This window comes from Mustela erminea, chromosome 12, assembly GCF_009829155.1.
Source record: "Mustela erminea isolate mMusErm1 chromosome 12, mMusErm1.Pri, whole genome shotgun sequence".
Taxonomy (NCBI): domain Eukaryota; kingdom Metazoa; phylum Chordata; class Mammalia; order Carnivora; family Mustelidae; genus Mustela; species Mustela erminea.
In genome coordinates this window covers 47,677,359-47,695,765 of record NC_045625.1, presented here as the reverse complement: position 1 = coordinate 47,695,765, position 18,407 = coordinate 47,677,359, and the positions used below count along the sequence as shown (strand labels likewise).

The 18,407-nt window shown below is 42.5% G+C and overlaps 3 protein-coding genes and 1 long non-coding RNA gene across 5 annotated transcripts in view; 3 read left to right on the top strand and 1 right to left on the bottom strand.

The window, feature by feature from the left end:
• LOC116570229 (interferon alpha-1/2-like) overlaps positions 1 to 18,407 on the top strand; it is an 82,186-nt gene that overhangs the window by 27,074 nt on the left and 36,705 nt on the right. The window lies entirely within an intron of this gene.
• LOC116570237 (interferon alpha-1/2-like) lies at positions 8,841 to 9,474 on the top strand. The gene has a single exon (XM_032307006.1). The coding sequence runs from the start codon at positions 8,877 to 8,879 to the stop codon at positions 9,435 to 9,437; it is 561 nt and encodes a 186-aa protein (XP_032162897.1). The 5' UTR covers positions 8,841 to 8,876; the 3' UTR covers positions 9,438 to 9,474.
• On the top strand, positions 14,765 to 15,550 carry LOC116570227 (interferon alpha-1/2-like). The gene has a single exon (XM_032306997.1). It carries the CDS (start codon positions 14,816 to 14,818, stop codon positions 15,377 to 15,379), a length of 564 nt encoding a protein of 187 aa, XP_032162888.1. The 5' UTR covers positions 14,765 to 14,815; the 3' UTR covers positions 15,380 to 15,550.
• Positions 16,029 to 18,407, bottom strand: part of LOC116570240 — a 52,234-nt gene continuing 49,855 nt past the window's right edge. The window contains exon 3 of one of the 2 annotated variants that reach the window (XR_004277341.1): positions 16,029 to 16,157. This is a non-coding gene — a long non-coding RNA (uncharacterized LOC116570240). Of the gene's footprint in view, positions 16,158 to 17,691; positions 17,768 to 18,407 lie in introns of those variants that run through there. The other variant, XR_004277342.1, reaches the window with a different exon arrangement.

Genomic DNA, 18,407 nt, shown 5'->3' with positions numbered 1-18,407 from the left:
CCATACTGTCTTGATGATGACAGCTTTGCAATAGAGTTTGAGTTCTGGAATTGTGATGCCACCGATTTTGGCTTTCTTGTTCAGTATTCCTCTGGCTATTCGAGGTCTCTTCTGGTTCCATATAAATTGTAGGATTCTTTGTTTCATTTCTTTGAAAAAATGGATGGGCTTTTGACAGGGATTGCATCATATGTGTAGATTGCTTTAGGTAGCATAGACATTTCCACAATATTTGTTCATCCAATCCATGAGCTTGGAACATTTTTCCATTTCTTTGTGTTTTCCTCAATTTCTTTCATGAGTACTTTATAGTTTTCTGAGTATGAATTCTTTGCCGCTCTGGTTAGGTTTCTTCCTAGGTATCTTATGGATTTGGGTGCAGTTGTAAATGGAATTGATTCCTTGATTTCTCTTTCTTCTGTCTTGTTTTGGTGTGAAGAAATACAATATTACTGCATTCCTATACAATTTCTAGCAGATTTGGACTGGTGTCTGTTGGGTTTTCCACATATAGTATCATATCATCTGCAAAGAGTGATAGTTTGACTTCTTCTTTGCTATTTGGATGCCTTTAATTTCTTTTTGTTGCCTGATTGCTCAGGCTAGGGCTTCTACTACTATGTTCAATAGCAGTAGTGGTAATAGACATCCCTGCCATGTTCCCTGACCTTAGTGGAAAAACTCTCAGTTTTTCTCCACTGAATATGTTTGCAGTGGATTTTTCATGGTGGACTTTGATGATATTTAGGTATGTACCCTCTGTCCCTACACTTTGAAGAGTTTTGAACAGGAAAGGGTGCTGTACTTCGTCCAATGCTTTTTCAGCATCTATTGAGAGTCTCATATGGTTCTTGTTCTTTCTTTTAGTAATGTATTGTATCACATTGATTGATTTGCAGATATTGAACCAGCCCTGAAGCCCTGGAATAAATCCCACTTGGTCGTGGTGAATCATCCTTTTAATGCACTGTTGGATCCTTTTGGATAGTATTTTGGTGAGAATTTTTGCATCTGCGTTCATCAATGATATTGGTCTATAATTCTCTTTTCTGATAGGATCCTTGTCTGGTTTTCTGATCAAGGTAATGTGGCCTCATAAAATGAGTTTGGAAGTTTTCCCTCCATTTCTATTTTTTGGAACAATTTCATGAGAATAGGAATTAATTCTTCTTTAACTGTTTGGTAGAATTCCTCTGGGAAGCCATCTGGTCCTGGGCTCTTGTTTCTTTGGAGAGTTTTTGATGACTGTTTCAATCTCCTTACTGGTTATGGGTCTGTTTAGGTTTTCTCTTTCTTCTTGGGTCAGTTGTGGTAGTTTATATGTCTCTAGAAATGCATCCATTTCTTCCTGATTGTCAAATTTACTGGCATATATTTGCTCATAATATGTTCTTATAATTGTTTGTATTTCTATTGTGTTGGTTGTAATCTCTCCTTTTTAATTCATGATTTTATTTATTTGGGTCCTTTTTTTTTTTTTTTATAAGTGTGGCCAGGGGGTTATCAATCTTATTCATTCTTTCAAAGAACCAGCTCCTAGTTTCATTGGTTTGTTCTATTGATTTTTTGGTTTCCATTTCATTGATTTCTGCTCTGATATTTATTACTCCTCTTCTCCTGCTGGGTTTAGGTTTTTCTTGTCGTTCTTTCTCCAGCTCCTTTACGTGTAGGGTTAGGTCGTGTATGTGAGACCTTTCTTGTTTCTTGAGAAAGGCTTGTATCGCTATATATTTTCCTCTCAGGATTGCCTTTGCTCTGTCGCACAGATTTTGAACTGTTGTGTTTTTATTATCATTTGTTTCCATAAATTTTTTCAATTCTTCTTTAATTTCCGGTTGACCCATTCATTCTTTAGAAGGATGCTCTTTAGTCTCCAAGTATTTGGGTTCTTTCCAAATTTCATCTTGTGATGGAGTTCTAGCTTCAGAGCATTGTGGTTTGAATGTGTGCAGGGAATGATCCCAATCCTTTGATACCGGTTGAGACCTGATTTACGACCCAGGATGTGATCTATTCTGGAGAACGTTTCAGGTGCATTGGAGAAGAACGTGTATTCTGTTGCTTTGCAATGGAGTGTTCTGAATCTATCTGTTATGTCTCTCTTGTCCAGTGTGTCACTCAAGGCCTTTATTTCCTTGTTGATCTTTTGCTTGGATGATCTGTCCATTTCAGTGACGGGAGTGTTGAGTCCCTTACTATTATTGTACTTTTGTCGATGTGTTTGTTTGATTTTGTTATCAATTGATTTATATAATTGGCTGCTCCCATGTTAGGGGCATAGATACTTAACACTCGTTAAATCTTCTTCTTGGACAGACACTTTGAGTATGATATAGTGTTCTTCCTTATCTCTGATTATAGTCTTTGGCTTGAAATTGATCTGATATAAGGATTGCCACCCCAGCTTTCTTTTGATGTCCATTAGCATGGTAAATTATTTTCCACCCCCTCACTTTAAATCTAGAGGTGTCCTTGGGTATCAAATGAGTTTCTTGTTGACAGCATATTGATGGGTTTTGTTTTTTTATCCATTCTGATGCCCTGTGTATTTTGCTTGGGGCATTTTGCCCATTTACATTCAGGGTAACTATTGAGAGATATGAATTTAGTGCCACTGTATTGCCTGTAGAGTGATTCTTACTGTATATTGTCTCTGTTCCTTTCTAGTCTACTACTTTTGGGCTGTCTCTTTGTTTCAAGGACCCCTTTCAATATTTCTTGTAGAGCTGTTTTGATGTTTACAAATTGTATTCGTTTTTGTTTGTCCTGGAAGCTTTTTATCTCTCCTTCTATTTTCAATGATAGCCTACATAGATATAGTATTCTTGGCTGCACGTTATTCTCATTGAGTGCTCTGAATATATCACACCAGTTCTTTCTGGCCTGCCAGGTCTCTGTGGATAAGTCTGTTGCCAATCTAATATTTTTACCATTGTATGTTACAGACTTCCTGTCCCTTGCTGCTTTCAGGATTTTCTCTTTGTCACTAAGACTTGTAAATTTTACTATTAGCTGATGGGGTGTGGACCTGTTCTTATTGATTTTGAGGGGGCTTCTCCATGCCTCCTGGATTTGGTGCTTGTACCTTTTGCCATATTAGGGAAATTCTCTACAATAATTCTCTCCAATATGCCTTCTGCTCTCCTCTCTCTTTCTTCTCCTTCTGGAATCCCAAGTATTCTAATGTTGTTTTGTCTTATGGTATCACTTATCTCTCGAATTCTCCCCTCGTGGTCCAGTCGTTGTTTGTCTCTCTTTTGCTCAGCTTCTTTCTTCTCTGTCATTTGGTTCTATATCACTAATTCTCTCTTCTGCCTCATTTATCCTACCAGTAGGAGCCTCTATTTTGATTGTACCTCATTAATAGCTTTTTAAATTTCAACTTGGTTAGATTTTAGTTCTTTTATTTCTCCAGAAAGGTCTTTTATTTCTCCAGACAGGGTTTCTCTAATATCTTCCATGCCTTTTTTGAGCCCAGTTGGCACCTTGACAATCATTATTTTGAACTCTAGAGCTGACATATTACCAATGTCTGTATTGATTAGGTCCCTAGGCTTTGGTACTGCCTCTTGTTATTTTTTTTTTTCAGTGAATTTTCCACCTTTCCTTTTATCCAGATAAGAATATAGGAAGGGGCAAATAAAATACTAAAAGGATGGCAAGGACCTCAGGAAAATGTGCTCTAACCAAATAGGAAGAGACCCACATCATGGGGGGAAGAAATAGGGTAAAAAAAGTTCAGAGAAAAAAATTAAATAAAGAAAAAGTATTAAAAATAAGTATATATATATAATATATATATATATATATATATATATATATATATATATTAGATTGGTGACTAGAATAGAGTCACCTAGTTAATTCGGGAGTATTTTAGTCTCTTAAAAGAAACTATCTCCCAAAATTTTAAAGAATGAAAAAAATACACACACACACAAACACACAATAAGGGTAAACACAATGAAGTGATGGAATAGAACTATAAAGATGAAAATTTTTAAAAAAAATTTCTAAAAAAGGAGTTGATATGATAAGTAGAAAGAATTTGCTCAGGCTAGAGACTGGAACAAAGACCTGTGCTAGATTTAGGGTTTATTTTGAGCTATTAGAAGAAGTTCTACCCCAACATTTTTTAAAAGATAAAACCTTAAGTGTATACAAGCAATAAGGATAGATACAACGAAGGATAAAATAGGAGTATAATGATGAAGTTTCCAAAAAGATTTTTAAAATGAAGGTATTGTTAAGATAAACTAGTTAAAAAGTTAAAAGAGGAGAGAGTAATGGTTACAAAAATTTTAGCTTAAGAAAAAAATAAAATTAAATAAACTTAATTAACTTTACAAGACTAAAGACTCATGGGGAGAAAGCCACGAATTCCTTGCTTTGCTTGCTCCTCTGGAATTCTGCTGTTCTCCTTGGTACGTGAACTTGATCTTGGCTGAATTTCTTGCTGATCTTCTGGGGGAGGGGCCTGTTGTAGTGATTCTCAAGTGTGTTTGCCCAAGGCGGAATTGCACCGCCCTTACAAGGGGCTCGGCTAAGTAATCCACTGAGGTTCCCCTTTGGAGCTTTTGTTCCCTGAATGCTTTCCATAGAGTTCTGGAGGATGGCTTGAAAATGATGGCCTCCCAATCTCTGGCCCAGAGGAGCCGAGAGCTCGGGACCCCACTCCTCAGTGCACCCTTGGAGAAAAGTCCTCAATTACTCCCATCTCCCTGGCCTAGCCTCACTTTGAGCTCCCTCCCCCCAGCCTGCGACCGAGCATCTCTGGCACACAGCCCTGCCTGGAGTCTCCAAACCCAGCAGAACCCTGCATTCTTCAGGGGGGTCTTCCAGGATCTTGTGGAGTCCCTGCTCACAGAGCAGGGTCCTGCCTATGCCACATATCACAGCTTAAGGTAACTCTGAGTTGAGAGCTCATTCCTCAGCTCAGTCTCTGTTACTGGCTTCCTCGTTCTAATACCTGGGAGCTCTGTGACACTCAAACAACCTCGACCCTTCTGTGACCCCGCAGGACGTGAGACCACGCTATTCCCACATGGGCTTCACCCCAGATTACCCTTTGGAGTGATGTCCCTTAGTGGAACAGCCTTTTAAAAGTTCTGATATTGTGCTCCATTGCTCCACTGCTTGCGGGGAGCCAGACCATCCCCCCGCGGTCTATCTTCCCATCACTTTGGATTCACTTCTCCACAGGTCCCACCTTTCAGAAAGTGGTCGATTTTCTGTTTCTAGAATTGTTGCTCTTCTTCTCTTCAATCTTCTGTTAGAGTGTAGCTGTTCGGAATGATTTCATAGACTATCTAGCTGATCTCCTGCTACCTAATGTCATCTCAGCCTGTTACTTCTCTGCCGTCTTGACTCCTCCCCACTCTCATGAGTATTTAAAAGGGATCCTGACAACTTGTCTTAGGAACTTCAAGTCACTCATGCATTTGACTCCACCCACACCCCCTGTTGCCATACACAACCACAGTCAACAAGTTTTTGGTATCTACAGTGCGATCTAGAATCCTTGATCCCTCTTCCTCTACACCTGACTGAATTCACGCCATGGCCTCTCCTGCTTCTTGAACCCTCTGTCCATTTCTTTTCTTCACATCTTTTAACAGCTGCTTCCAGACCAGCCATTATCTCACAACTCCTTTGTGTTCTACCTTCGATATTGGTTCAATCTGAATAATTCTAACACCAGGTTTCTGTTTCTCTCCAAACAGCTGCAGAACTAAGCGGCATCCCAATGGGGTTATTGAGAAGACAGAGGTAATGGTTTCAAGGATCTTAGAAGGACTAGAATGCAAGCAGCTTTAGTGTTGTGATTTAAAATATCCTCATTATTCTAATCCAGGTGCAGAGCAGAATCATGTAGGATCTTTCAGTTCCCCTCGTCTTCATATTGGGTTTCTCAGGCAACCTTTTCCAGGTCTGAGTGGTTTATCAGGTAGGTAGAGCTCTCAAGCAGGGCAAGGATACTGTCTCCTTCCAGAGAGGGTGAGCAGCTGAGTCCAGGTCACCAATCACTTCAGAGCTGGTTGATGTGACTCCTCTCATCTCTCCTCAGAGCCAAGTACATGTGGATTGAATGAAAGGAAAATGAGGTGGCTCCTCTTGTAGAGCTGAGGGCCTCATGAGGACCTAAGAGTTGGTCTTGTGGGATCCTCTGGCCGAGGCAGTCACTTTCCTGACTTGCAATAACTCAGTACAGCCTTCATTCTTCCCGTCTGCCAGAGCTGCTCATCCCCAGTGTTTCTGCATCAACTTTGCTGACGTACACTCTGCCATTTTCTCAGTGGACAGGCCACTCTTTCACTTTTGTCACATTCAGACAGAACAGGTGTCTTCCCCCCTCCCCCACACACAGCTGTCATGTTTTGCTTTCGAGGAAAGGTGACATGAGAAACAGAAAAACTGATGTTTTAAAAATGAAAGAGAAACCTGGGGCAGCCCCTTGGCCCTCCTCTTCCTTCCCTCTGTGTGATCCTCATGATGACATAGAACATGATCAGGACCAGCAAGTGAGAGTATGTCCAGTAAAGCATGTGGGAATATTAAGTAAATCAAATTCTCTTTGTTGTTGTTACTTAAGTTGAAAATGCAACACCGTGAATAAGGAAAGGCAACAAGGTGGTTTGTCCCTGACACCATAGCCTGGACCTCCCCCTCCCCCGCATTCTGAGCACCAGACAGATGGCCAGGATGAAGCTGCCTACTGGACACACACAGTCTGAATGAGCTAGTGAAAGTCTTCAGTTTCTGTGCTGGAAGATTCTCCTGAGAGACCCAGTGAGTGAAATCCCTGTGCTCAGCTCAGAAATTTTGGACGTAACAAGTGTTCCCTAGTTTCAGGAAAATTTGAACGATGGGAGATCCTGGGTGGCTCAGTTGGTTGAGGATATGAATCTTACTCTAAGTTCAGGGCTCTATGTCAGACTTTGGGTTCAAGCCCCACGTTGGTCTTAGTTTTAAAAAAACATGTGGGTGGAGCTTACTTTAAAACAATGAAAAAAAAATAAAATTAGGAGCTGTGATGGCACAATAAACGTATTCCCTTATTCAAGGTGAAAGATTTATAATTGGTCTTTCCTCTACTTGGAGAAAACTAAAGAGGACCCTCAGCATCTGGGTGCTGTTGACACCTTTGATACCTGGTCAGGAGAGGAGGAGGTGAGCACTGAGAGGGTCCCGGACACAAACACTCCAGGGGCAAGGGCAAGGGCAAGGATGTAGGGCCATTAAGTTTTTTGCTAACAAGGAAACCAGCCCCTGCACAGTAGGGGAATCTAGAGTCCTCAGGTCATGGTGAGCCTGTCCTCAGGAGTGAGCCCAGGAGAGCCCAGGTGGAGGACACTCAGTCACTGCAGATGAAAGAGCTTAGTAGATATGATAACTACCTTGTCAGTGAGGTGCTGCTGGAAAAATCCCGGCATCTGGAATTAGAACCTTGACACCTTCTCTTCCCAGACAAGAACCAGGCTTCCTGCTGGGGGCACTTGCAATGCCTTGGAGCGCTCTAACAAAACCTTGGTATATATTGTGTTTCATTGGTTTTCTTGGATATTACATAAGAAGCAATGGCACAGAATTCTTGGAGGACACAAACTATAAGGTCAGTGTGACAAACCTAGGAATAACAGGAATCCTTTAGGTTTGGAGGAGTTTCTTTCCATCGTTTCCTGGGTTTCAGAGTCTTACCTGGACAGGTGATCTTTCTTACTGGTGAGCTGCCAGTGGTGTCTTGTGGCCATTGCTGAAATCTGAGGCCTGTTGTGATGCAGGCTTTGGAAATGAAAACACAAATACATTAAATTTTATGATTTAGCTCTACAAAACTCATTCAACACCTCAGTAATTATCTAGTATTAAACAGAAAAACCCATTTTGACAATACCTTCCAGAGTACGTAGTAGCAGGTGAAGTTAAAGATGAAGTTGTCTTGGTGCCTGGGGGTCTCAGTCAGTTGGGCGGCCACTTTCAGCTCAGGTCATGATCGCAGGGTGCTGGGATGGAGCCTTGCATCAGGCTCCCTGCTCGTTGGGAGCCTGCTTCTCCCTCACTGTCTGCCCGTTGCTCTGTCTACTTGTACTCTCTCTGTATCTTTCTCTCTGTCAAATAAATAAATAAATAAATAGAATAAAAATCTTAATAAATAAATAATAAATCTTAATAAATAAATAAATAAAGATCTTGAAATAATAATTTTGTCATATGAGTCATATGAGGCAACATTCAAATTCAGTGCACTAAAAAACACATGTTAAGTAATCATTCCAGTTTTCACTTGCATTTAGCAATCTGGATTGATTGTAAATGTTCAGGTACACCGAATTCATTATGTCCAATTTGAAATTGTTAATTTGCATATGTACTCCATAGACTTCACTGTATACATGTACAGAAATTATAAGTCACTCATCAAATTTACTTGTATACATGAGCATCAATAGCTTTAAAATATAACTATTAGCTTAAAATTTTTAGTCATTCTGGACCCTGAATTGGAAAAACGTTACACTTTTTTTTTCTTAAAGCACAGACAAAAATACAATATATAACGATACATACTGTGTCTCCCTGCTATTAAGTTTTCTTCATAGTTGCAATTAAGAAAAAAATCCAAAAAGATTCTGGAGGCAAAGATAATACTTAAAGAAAATAATACATGGTTGAGAAACTCATGCTCCAACCCAAGTAGAAAGTGTAGAAAGGAAATCAAAAAGAGAAGTAGAAAGTAAGGGAAACGTACAGAAATTGAAAACTCCTATGTCCCCTACTTAAGCCTCACGCACAAGAGAAGATGTTCAGAGGAGCTAGAGCCACGGGTCTTAGACGTGCCCACCCCAGCCAGGCCAACAGCATCGGTAGGATCCCCGATGGCCCTGTCCTGCTCCTTCTTGCTGGCCCTGGTGGTGCTCAGCTGCCACTCCCTAGGCTCTCTGGGATGTGATCTGCCTCAGGACCACGACCTGCACTGGAGGGCCCTGATGCTCCTGCAACAAATGAGGAGACTGTCTGCTAGCTCCTGTGACAACTACACAAATGATTTTGGCTTCCCCCAGGAGGCGTTTGACGGCAAGTCACTGCAGAAGGCTTACGTCCTCTCTGTCGTCCATGTGACGAACCAAAAGACCTTCCACTTCTTCTGCACAGAGTCCTCACCTGCTCCTTGGAATACGACCCTCCTGGAGGAATTGTGCTCGGGACTTTCTGAGCAGCTGGGCCACCTGGAAGCCTGTTCCCTGCAGGAGGTGGGGGTGGGAGAGCTGCCCCTGATGAATGGGGACTCCATCCTGAGGAACTACTTCCAGAGAATCTCCCTCTATCTGCAAGAGAAGCAATACAGCCCTTGTGCCTGGGAGATGGTCCGAGCAGAGATCATGAAACCCTTGTATGCATCAACAGCCTTGCAAAGGAGTCTAAGGAGCGGGAAGTGACACCCATTTCAACATCGAAATGGTTCTCTCTGAAGAATACCATCACACTCCCATGTGTCCTGTAGTGTCAAAGACTCTCATTTCTGCTGTCATCATGACATGAACTGAATCACTTTGTCACGTGTTCAGGAGTATTAGGCAACAGCAAGTCAACGTTACAAACACCTGTCACTTTCAGATGACCATGCGGATCTGCCTATTTAACTATTTATTTATTTATTTCACTATTTATAAGATTTTAGTTATTTTTTATTGTATTATATTAGTTGTACCTTCCCTTTGTGGTTAAGAGAATTGTATAATGTTTTACGTGTATTAAATTCTTTATTTTCTGATCATTAAATGTTTCTATAGAAAACTTCTTGCGTTTATTTCTAATTGAAGCAGGAAACTAGTCTGATTACAACCTGATGAAAGAATGGACTGTACCACTCTCTCACTCTTTACTTTGTTTTCACATTAGAAGTAATCGCATCGACTTCCTGGAAGTCACTTTGCATGCTGTCGTCACGGGAAAGGCAGACTTCTCAAGTCCAATGCTGTGTCTGTATCTTGGATTTTGTACAAAAACTAACCTTGGGACAACAATTGTAGTGAAGTAATATCAGTTATGTTAAAGGGAAGAGGGAGAAGAAGGGAAAACATGAATTTTGTAAGTAGAAAAGGAAGCAGACATGTCAGGAAATAAAATGAAAAGCACCAGATACATTCCATATCACACGGTAGACACCCAAGTGCAAATATTCTTTAGCAAATGGATCGTTCAGGGTCACCCGAGTGGCTCAGTAGATTAAGTGTCTGCCTTAGGCTCAGGTCAGGATGCCGGGGTCCCGGATCAAGCCCTGCCTCAAGCTCCGTGTTCAGCTGGGAGTCTGCTTCTCCCTCTCACACTGTCCCTGATTGTGTTCACTGTCTCTCTCTCTCTTGTGTCATATAAATAAATAAAATCTTTAAACAAAACAAAATAAACAAATCAAAAGAAACAATATGGATCCTTGATCCAGCCATTACAAGCCATTCCATTCACAGAAAACCCAGGAAGGGAAGTGGTTGCCTGGCAAAAGAGCGTAGAATGAGAATGGTGCCTCAAACCTCCCCTGGTTGAGGGAGAAAAGAGCCACACTGCAAACAAAGGTGGAGTGTCCCTCAGGCAGTAGTATTAGAGTGAATATTGGATAAGAGTCTATTTCAAAGCCGAGATAGTCTTCAAGGAATTGTGTCATAGCAAAGGGTGTAAGGAAAGGGTCCATGAAGCCAGGAAGTAGAAGGGTTGTGACCAAGGGGACCGGCTGTTTTGACTGAATTACTCACCAGGAAACCATACTGGTGACAGAGGAAAGGCGAGGAACAGAACAGAAGCTAGTGACTATAGATAGAGTATACATCTGAGAGATTTATGTTCTTTGGGCTAATTAAACTTCCATGAAAAAATGAAAAAATAATTGAAATGGCGGATGCCTTCTAATGTCTTCTAAGCCATGTAAAGCATATCTAAAGAAAAGCAAACAAAAATGAAAAGGTATGAAAAGTGTATCGGAACATTCTGCAAATGAAAACACGCTGTCCTATTGAAGACTCATGAATAGAAAGAACTGGAGATGAATGAGGGGACAGGGCACCGCCCACTGTTCCCCCAGGCCATCAGAAGCCCACAGGTGCAGCGCCCACCCCCTCGGCTGGGCTCCTCCTGGATCCCCGTGGCAGCATCTCAGCTCTGGGCTGTGAGCTGCCTCCTGGCCCCGGGCAGCTTCACAGGGGGACCCAGTGCTTCTGAACATGGGAGGAGCATCAGTCCCTTCTCCTGAACCAGGGACACCTCCACTGGGACAGGGTGGGTGGCTGCCAGTTCCAGGAGGTCCATGCCAAGTCTGTCCTCCACGAGATGCTGCTGCAGAGCTTCACACTCTTCCTCACCTGAACCCATCCCTGCTGGGGCAGCCAGAACACTGGAAACCTGCGTGGTACCTGCGATGGGAGTGGGGGAGCCTCCCATGGATTTGAGGGCCCTGCCCTGGCCTTGAAGATGTGCTACCAGAAAATACATCTCCATCTGAGACAGAAGAAACAGAGTGACTACCTTGGAAGGAGTCTGAGTCAAAATCAGCCAACCCAAATCTTCCTCTTCAAATGAGGACATAAGGAAAGGGAAATGAATAAAAGGAAGAAAGCAGGAAAGGCACCTGGAAATGCTATTCTTGACCTACAACACTAAGTCACATAGCCATGAGTTCCATCTTTCTAAATCCTCCTCTCTCTGCTTCAGCCATACAATATGTTGAGTTAAGTTACTCAACATTTTGGGTAAAAGGTCTCTTTGGCAGGACTGTCCCTAAGGGCCTCCGTCCTCAGGACAGAGTTAGCTGAATTTGTTCACGTGTTCACATATTGCAGGATCCTCTGGTTTCTGGATCAACACAGAACCTGTTGGAACGTTGTTCCTACCGTCACAGCTGCAGCAACAAGACAAACCAACAACTCCCAAATGCAAGAAGACAGAAAACAACAACTCTTCTCAGATCCACTAACAGCTGAGGTCCCAGGGCCAGTCTCAGCACTGGTACCAGGAGAGAAAGGAGCTCTCAATCACACTAGCCAGGAGAAGGCATTGTTAGGAACTTGAACTATTACGGAAGCCTGGCTCGAGGCTCTGTGTGCTTCCACTGGACAGCTACAATGTCCAGGCCTCCCTAGTTGGTGGAGCCCACAGTTTTTTGAGTTGTACCTTCAGAATCTCCACTAGTCACCCTCTGTGAAGAGCAGAGGGAGGGGGAAAGCAATCACTCTAGAATAGTCTGAGGCTACCTTCACAGTGCTAGAGGCCAAAGGGATCTGTGACCAGGAGACTGCAGGAGGAATGTCAGGAAGACGGGACAGCCGACTTCCCACTGGAGATGCAGAGGTGAGTCTGGACTCTCCAACAATGCATGTCCTGGAGACATTAAACTGCAATGTGTCTTCCATATTTGGAAATCGAGGCACGGTGCTGAAACTCCTTCCATCTGACATGAGAGTGGAATGAAAAGATGCCCTAAAGCTTCAGAGAATCTTTGACATTTAAGGCTGAGAAGGAGAAGGGGAGCCTGTCAAGGGCACAGCGATGGGGCAGCCAGTGGAGGTGGGACACCACCAGGGAAGAATGATCTCCAGGAAGTGTGGCAGAAGGGAAGATTTAGAATTTTCCAAGAGGAATCTCAGGCAGGAATTTATCCCACGGGCTATAGGACTGTGCCCTGCTCTGGAATTCTGCTTCCATCTCCTTGTTTGATCATGAGAACCTCACTGGAGCTCTCTGCAGCTCAGTTTCCCCAGATGTAAAGTGAGGTGGAAATATTCTTAGAGCTGTTGTCATAATGATCATCCTCCAAAATATCATTGTGAAAAAAAATTAAAAACCCCTTAGAAACAGGTGACTATCCATTGACTGTAATTAGATACACAATAATGTATTATGTATACATATACACTGTGCCTATGTCCGCATACTCGATGTGTTCTGGTACAGCACATGTCCCCTTCCTCCACGCCCTCCGAGATCCCATCCTTTCACTCTCCGATCACAGAGTTTCCCTCTCCCCAGTGGAGAAACCTCCTGTGAGCTCCCCTCCCCTCCCTCCTTAGGAGCCTCTCCTGCCCATTCACACAGCTGCTTCCTTTTCCTTTGTGGTTTCTGCCTGGCCCTTTTACTTCTTATCCACAAAGAAGAACACAAGTTGTGTGAAACTTCCAGGTTTTTCGAAACTCGCTTAGAAGAAGCCTTGTTGTTTTTTTTCTCCTGGTGACTATTGTTGACCTGAGGGAATGTCCCCACTGCAGTGATGTCACAGTGGCAGGAGCAGAGAGGAGATAGGAGCAGGAGGCTGCTGTTCTGTGGCCCGTCACAGTCTATACAGGGGAGGCTGCCAGCGAGGGGGCAAGGTGGGCTAGACAGTGACCAGGTGTGAACACGGGCTCGTGTTGTATGTGGAAGTCTGTCCCCCGGTGGGAGATTTTCTTCCAGAGCAAGCAAAGAAACACAAACAATCACAAACAAAAACTTTCCTGGAATGAACAGACTCTGCTAGTGTTATAAGCCATGACCTTCAACAAAAATACCTTTTTTTTTCCCTTTTTCTTTTCTTTTCCTTTTTTTTTTTTTTTTTTTTTTTTTTTTACAATAACAGCAGATAGATTCCTAGTAAAAGTGAGTAGAAGGTCCAGAGATTTTCCCCATCCTTCCTGCTCTGGAGCTTCAAGGTCTCTCCCATATTTCAGCATGCCCCCACCAGAGGGAACACTTGTCCAGTTGCTTCCAACAATGTAACAAGTAGTATGAGGATTGGGAATAAGGCTTCAACATGCCATGGGCTGTCTTGTGGACGTTGCTTGTCTTTGAGCCTTATTTTGATGTGGGCTTTGGAAATAAATACAAATAGATTCTACATAATCATTTAATTATTCAAAACTTATTCATTGCATCAAGAATTCTATCTGGTATAAATAGAAAAAATATTTTGAGAATAACTTGATGAGTATCTAGCAGCAAGTAAAGTTAAAAATCATTTTCTTATTGAGGCCATACTAAAATATGGTACATGAAAAACAAACATCCAATAAATAATTGAATAATTCATTGGCTATTAGCAATTTGGAATGATTCTCATTATCTAAGGACACTGATATTATTATGTCTTTCTACCAATTCTTAATTAGCATTGTACTTTTATATTTCCATTTAAGTAAGAAAAAATTGAGAAGTCATTCATCATATTAGATATCCAGTAAAGAATAAATAGCTTAAAATATAGCTCTCAGACTATGGACTCTGAAAAACAATCTGAGGGGTTTGAAGTGGTGGAGAGGTGGGAGGTTGGGGAAACAGGTGGTGGGTATTACAGAGGGCACGGATTGCATGGAGCACTGGGCGTGGTGAAAGAATAATGAATACTGTTATGCTGAAAATAAATAAATAAATTTAAAAAAATATAGCTCTCAGTTGAAATTTTTGTCCATCTTAACACTGAATTAAATAAATGGAGTAAAATGAACACTTTCTTTTCTAATCTATTAAGCAGAGCTATACATACATAACTATATAGACTGTAGATCCATGTTACCAAGTTTTGTTGGAAGGTTCAAAAACATAAATATTCAGAAGACTGTGACAGGAGGTGGCAATAGGAAAAAGAAATGGTTGAGAAACCCACACTCTACAACCCAGGAGAAAGTGTAGAAAGGAAAGCAAAAAGAGAAGTAGAAAGAAAGGGAAACATTCAGAAATCGAAAACTCCTATGTCCCGTACTTAAGTCACACGCACAGGAGAAGATGTTCAGAGGAGCTAGAGCCACGGTTCCCAGACGTGCCCACTCCAGCCAGGCCAACAGCATCGGTAGGATCCCCGATGGCCCTGTTCTGCTCCTTCTTGGTGGCCCTGGTGGTGCTCAGCTGCCACTCCCTAGGCTCTCTGGGATGTGACCTGCCTCAGGACCACGGCCTGCTGCACTGGAGGGCCCTGATGCTCCTGCGACAAATGAGGAGACTATCTGCTAGCTCCTGTGAAAGGTACACAAACAACTTTGGCTTCCCCCAGGAGGTGTTTGATGGCAAGGCGCTACAGAAGGCTCACGCCCTCTCTGTCGTCCATGTGACGAACCAGAAGACCTTCCACCTCTTCTGCACAGAGGCCTCACCTGCTCCTTGGAACACGACCCTTCTGGAGGAATTGTGCTCGGGACTTTCTGAACAGCTGGATCGCCTGGAAGCCTGTCCTCTGCTGGAGGTGGGGGTGGGAGAGCCACCCCTGGTGAATGCGGACTCCATCCTGAGGAACTATTTCCAGAGAATCTCCCTCTATCTGCAAGAGAAGCAATACAGCCCTTGTGCCTGGGAGATGGTCCGAGCAGAGATCATGAAACCCTTGTATGCATCAACAGCCTTACATAAGAGACTAAGGAGCGGGAAGTGACATCCCTTTCAACATGGAAATGATTCCTTCTGACTGATAACATCACACATTCTGGAGTTCTGCCGTGTCAGAGATTCTCATTTCTGCTGTCGTGAAGACATGAACACAGTAATTTGTCACGTGTTTTCAGAACATGTCAACTTTACAAGCAGTAGTTGCTTACAGATGACCTTGCTCGTGTCTATTTATCTATTTAAATATTTATTTATGTAAATATTGATAAGATTCAGTTTTCATATAACATGATGTGCACCTTTATATAGCAGAATATAATAAAATATATTTATAATATATAATCAGTTTATCATTTTTTCTTTATGGAACTTTAAGGACAAAAGTGTTTTCAAAGAGTCACACCAGTCTGATTGTGTAACTCTGTTGGAAATTGGACAGGAGAATGCATTTACCGTCATACTGCATTAACGTTGGAAATGACAAATGACTTTCTCTAAGACAACTTGCATGTTGACCTTAGGCTACAGGACATAATAAATACAGATACTGATGTGTACATCTTTGGTTGTAGGAATATATATATATGGTTGCTGTAGGGACGGGATCTAAAAACATCCTCCTCTTTAGTGTTTTAATGAAGAAGGAAAGGAAGTGACTTCTCTCACCTGCTCCCTGAGCAGAGAGGTAGAAGCACACAGGAAGTGCACACAGAAAATCTGCGGACCCCTCGACAGGTCACTGGCAGACATGGAGACCCGTATGTCCGGTGTTGGGGGCAGGTGAGCTGGCAGTTGACAAGAAACACCACGGCTGAGGTCCACATCTTGCAAGCAAAGCCAGAAACAGAGGTGGTCACGCAGGGAGACTGTGTCATGTGAGAAACAGACAAAACGTGATTCTGAGGCTCTTCAACCAGTGAAAGACGGGAGAGAAGAGCCACAAAGGAGACAGTGGACTCTTGGCCATACAGCACAGGGATAAGGGAGGATGCTGGTGAGTGTCTGTAAGGAAGTAAATGTGCTTCAAAGACCATCAGCGGATTCCTGGAAGATGTGGATTGAAGCTACCTGTGATTCAGAAACACAGAAGCCTTTGCTGACCTTTCTGAGAGTCGGTTTGGTGGAATCCATAAGCAGAGACCACCCAGGATCGGGTGGGAGCATGAATAAGAGAAGTCAGTGCATCTGACTTGGAGAAGAATATTGCGTGGAATCTGGGAATAATGGGGTTCGTTATTCTGGGCATGGTTTGCCCTTTTATGTCATTTCTTTTTTCCTGAGTGATTTCATGGATTCGATGTTCTGCAAATCATGTTAATATGTTTAATGTTGTATTTATTTTTCATCATGACTGAACTACTGACGGTGGTTTATCCTGTCTTGGTTCTTACTTCCTTGCACATCAGTGAGCCTCTTGGCTTTAAGAATTCACTTGGCAGGAATAGATAACTCATTCAATCCTTCATCAAATTATCTATTACTACAGATAAAATCATGTTTCCCAGAATTATCAGCTTAATTATTAGGTTCCCTAAGTCCTCCTTGTGACACTGTTTCCTACAGCAGCACAATACCCCATTGCTGTTTTTTAGAGTTTGATGTGGTAAGAATTCTTCTCTGTTGCTCGCTGCTAGTATTTCCTCATTTTCGGAATACCACAATGGTTGGTGGATATCCACATCACGAGATTCTCATGCACATAAACAGTGACAGACTTTCTTCAAAAATAAAGGCGGGAAGCCTGGTTAAGCATTTTCTCTCCTAATGTTTAGAACAATGAGAAATCATTGGTCCAATCAGCTGAAAATACATGAATCATGGAAATCCGTGGAGCAATAGTGAGTTGTGCATAATTCAGGAGTAAAAGCAGGTTTAACAATTTTGACAAAATAGCATGAATATTCACTGAACTCATGCACTGAAAGGCACCTAGCAGTGCATCTTCCGTACGGAATGGCATAAATATGGTAGCGAGGGTCTTATCTTAATTCTGACAGCTATATATGAGAATATTGTTTGTCTCCTCCTACAAAATTCTTGGGTAGTGTGGCCTACACTACAGTACCTGAGTTGCAAAGGAGGCAGCCTCCCAAACTCAATTCTGTTGTGAATTCTCAAAAAGGCTGACCATTTCATCCCCCATTGCCAAGAAGGGTTTTTATTTTTCACCAGTGCCTTCTGCAAACATCTGAGAGTTGAGAATAAATATGTAGTGGAAGTGCAGAAGAACATGCTATTTCCTTAACTTCTGGCACCCACCCTGCCCTCTACCCACCACCCGATTCTCATTCCAGAACACACTCCCCTGTCCTATCAGTTACCTTCCTTGCCAAGGCAGAAGTCCCCACAGCCCCTTGGCATTCACTCTCTTGACCTCTCAGCCTGTTCACACAACAGCTTTCTGTTTTGCTGTCATCTCAGCTTAAAGGTTTTCCTAGGAGCAGCACAAGAAAGCAAGTAGAAAGCAAAAATGCATTGAAATCTCTAGGTTTTGCAGAGCCACCTGCTGGAGAGGCTTTGCTCCCATTTCCATCCAATGTGATGGAATAGCAGCTGTGGCTGAAAGGAAACAGAAAGCAGAACAGGTTGATGGGTAGCCTAGTGCAGCTCCCTCTTTGGGAGGCAGCCTCCTGGTGGCCAAATGTGACAAGGGTGGTGACCAAAATGGGACCCCTTCCTGAGGATGTCACTTCCAGCTGCAAAAAGCCTACTTGTGGACACCCAGAGATTCTAATGCTGTCATAAACCCGTTTCCTTACTCTGTCTATGACAAAGAATAAGTCTTGTCCTGAAAATCCCTATCGCCATAGTTGGTTTCAATCCCAGTGTTATTCATTATTAAATACTGGAAAGTGTTGTGGAACGAAGCAGCAAAGGCCAAATGCAGGGGCGAGGGGAATGAACATCCCTGCCAACATTTTTTTAAAGATTTTATTTCTTTATTTGAGAGAGACAGAGAGGCAGAGCCTGGGAGGGGGTTGGTCAGATGGAGCAGTACACTCCCCACTAAGCAGATGGCCTAATGTAGGACTCTATCCTAGGACCATGAGATGATGACCTGAGCTCAAGGCTGA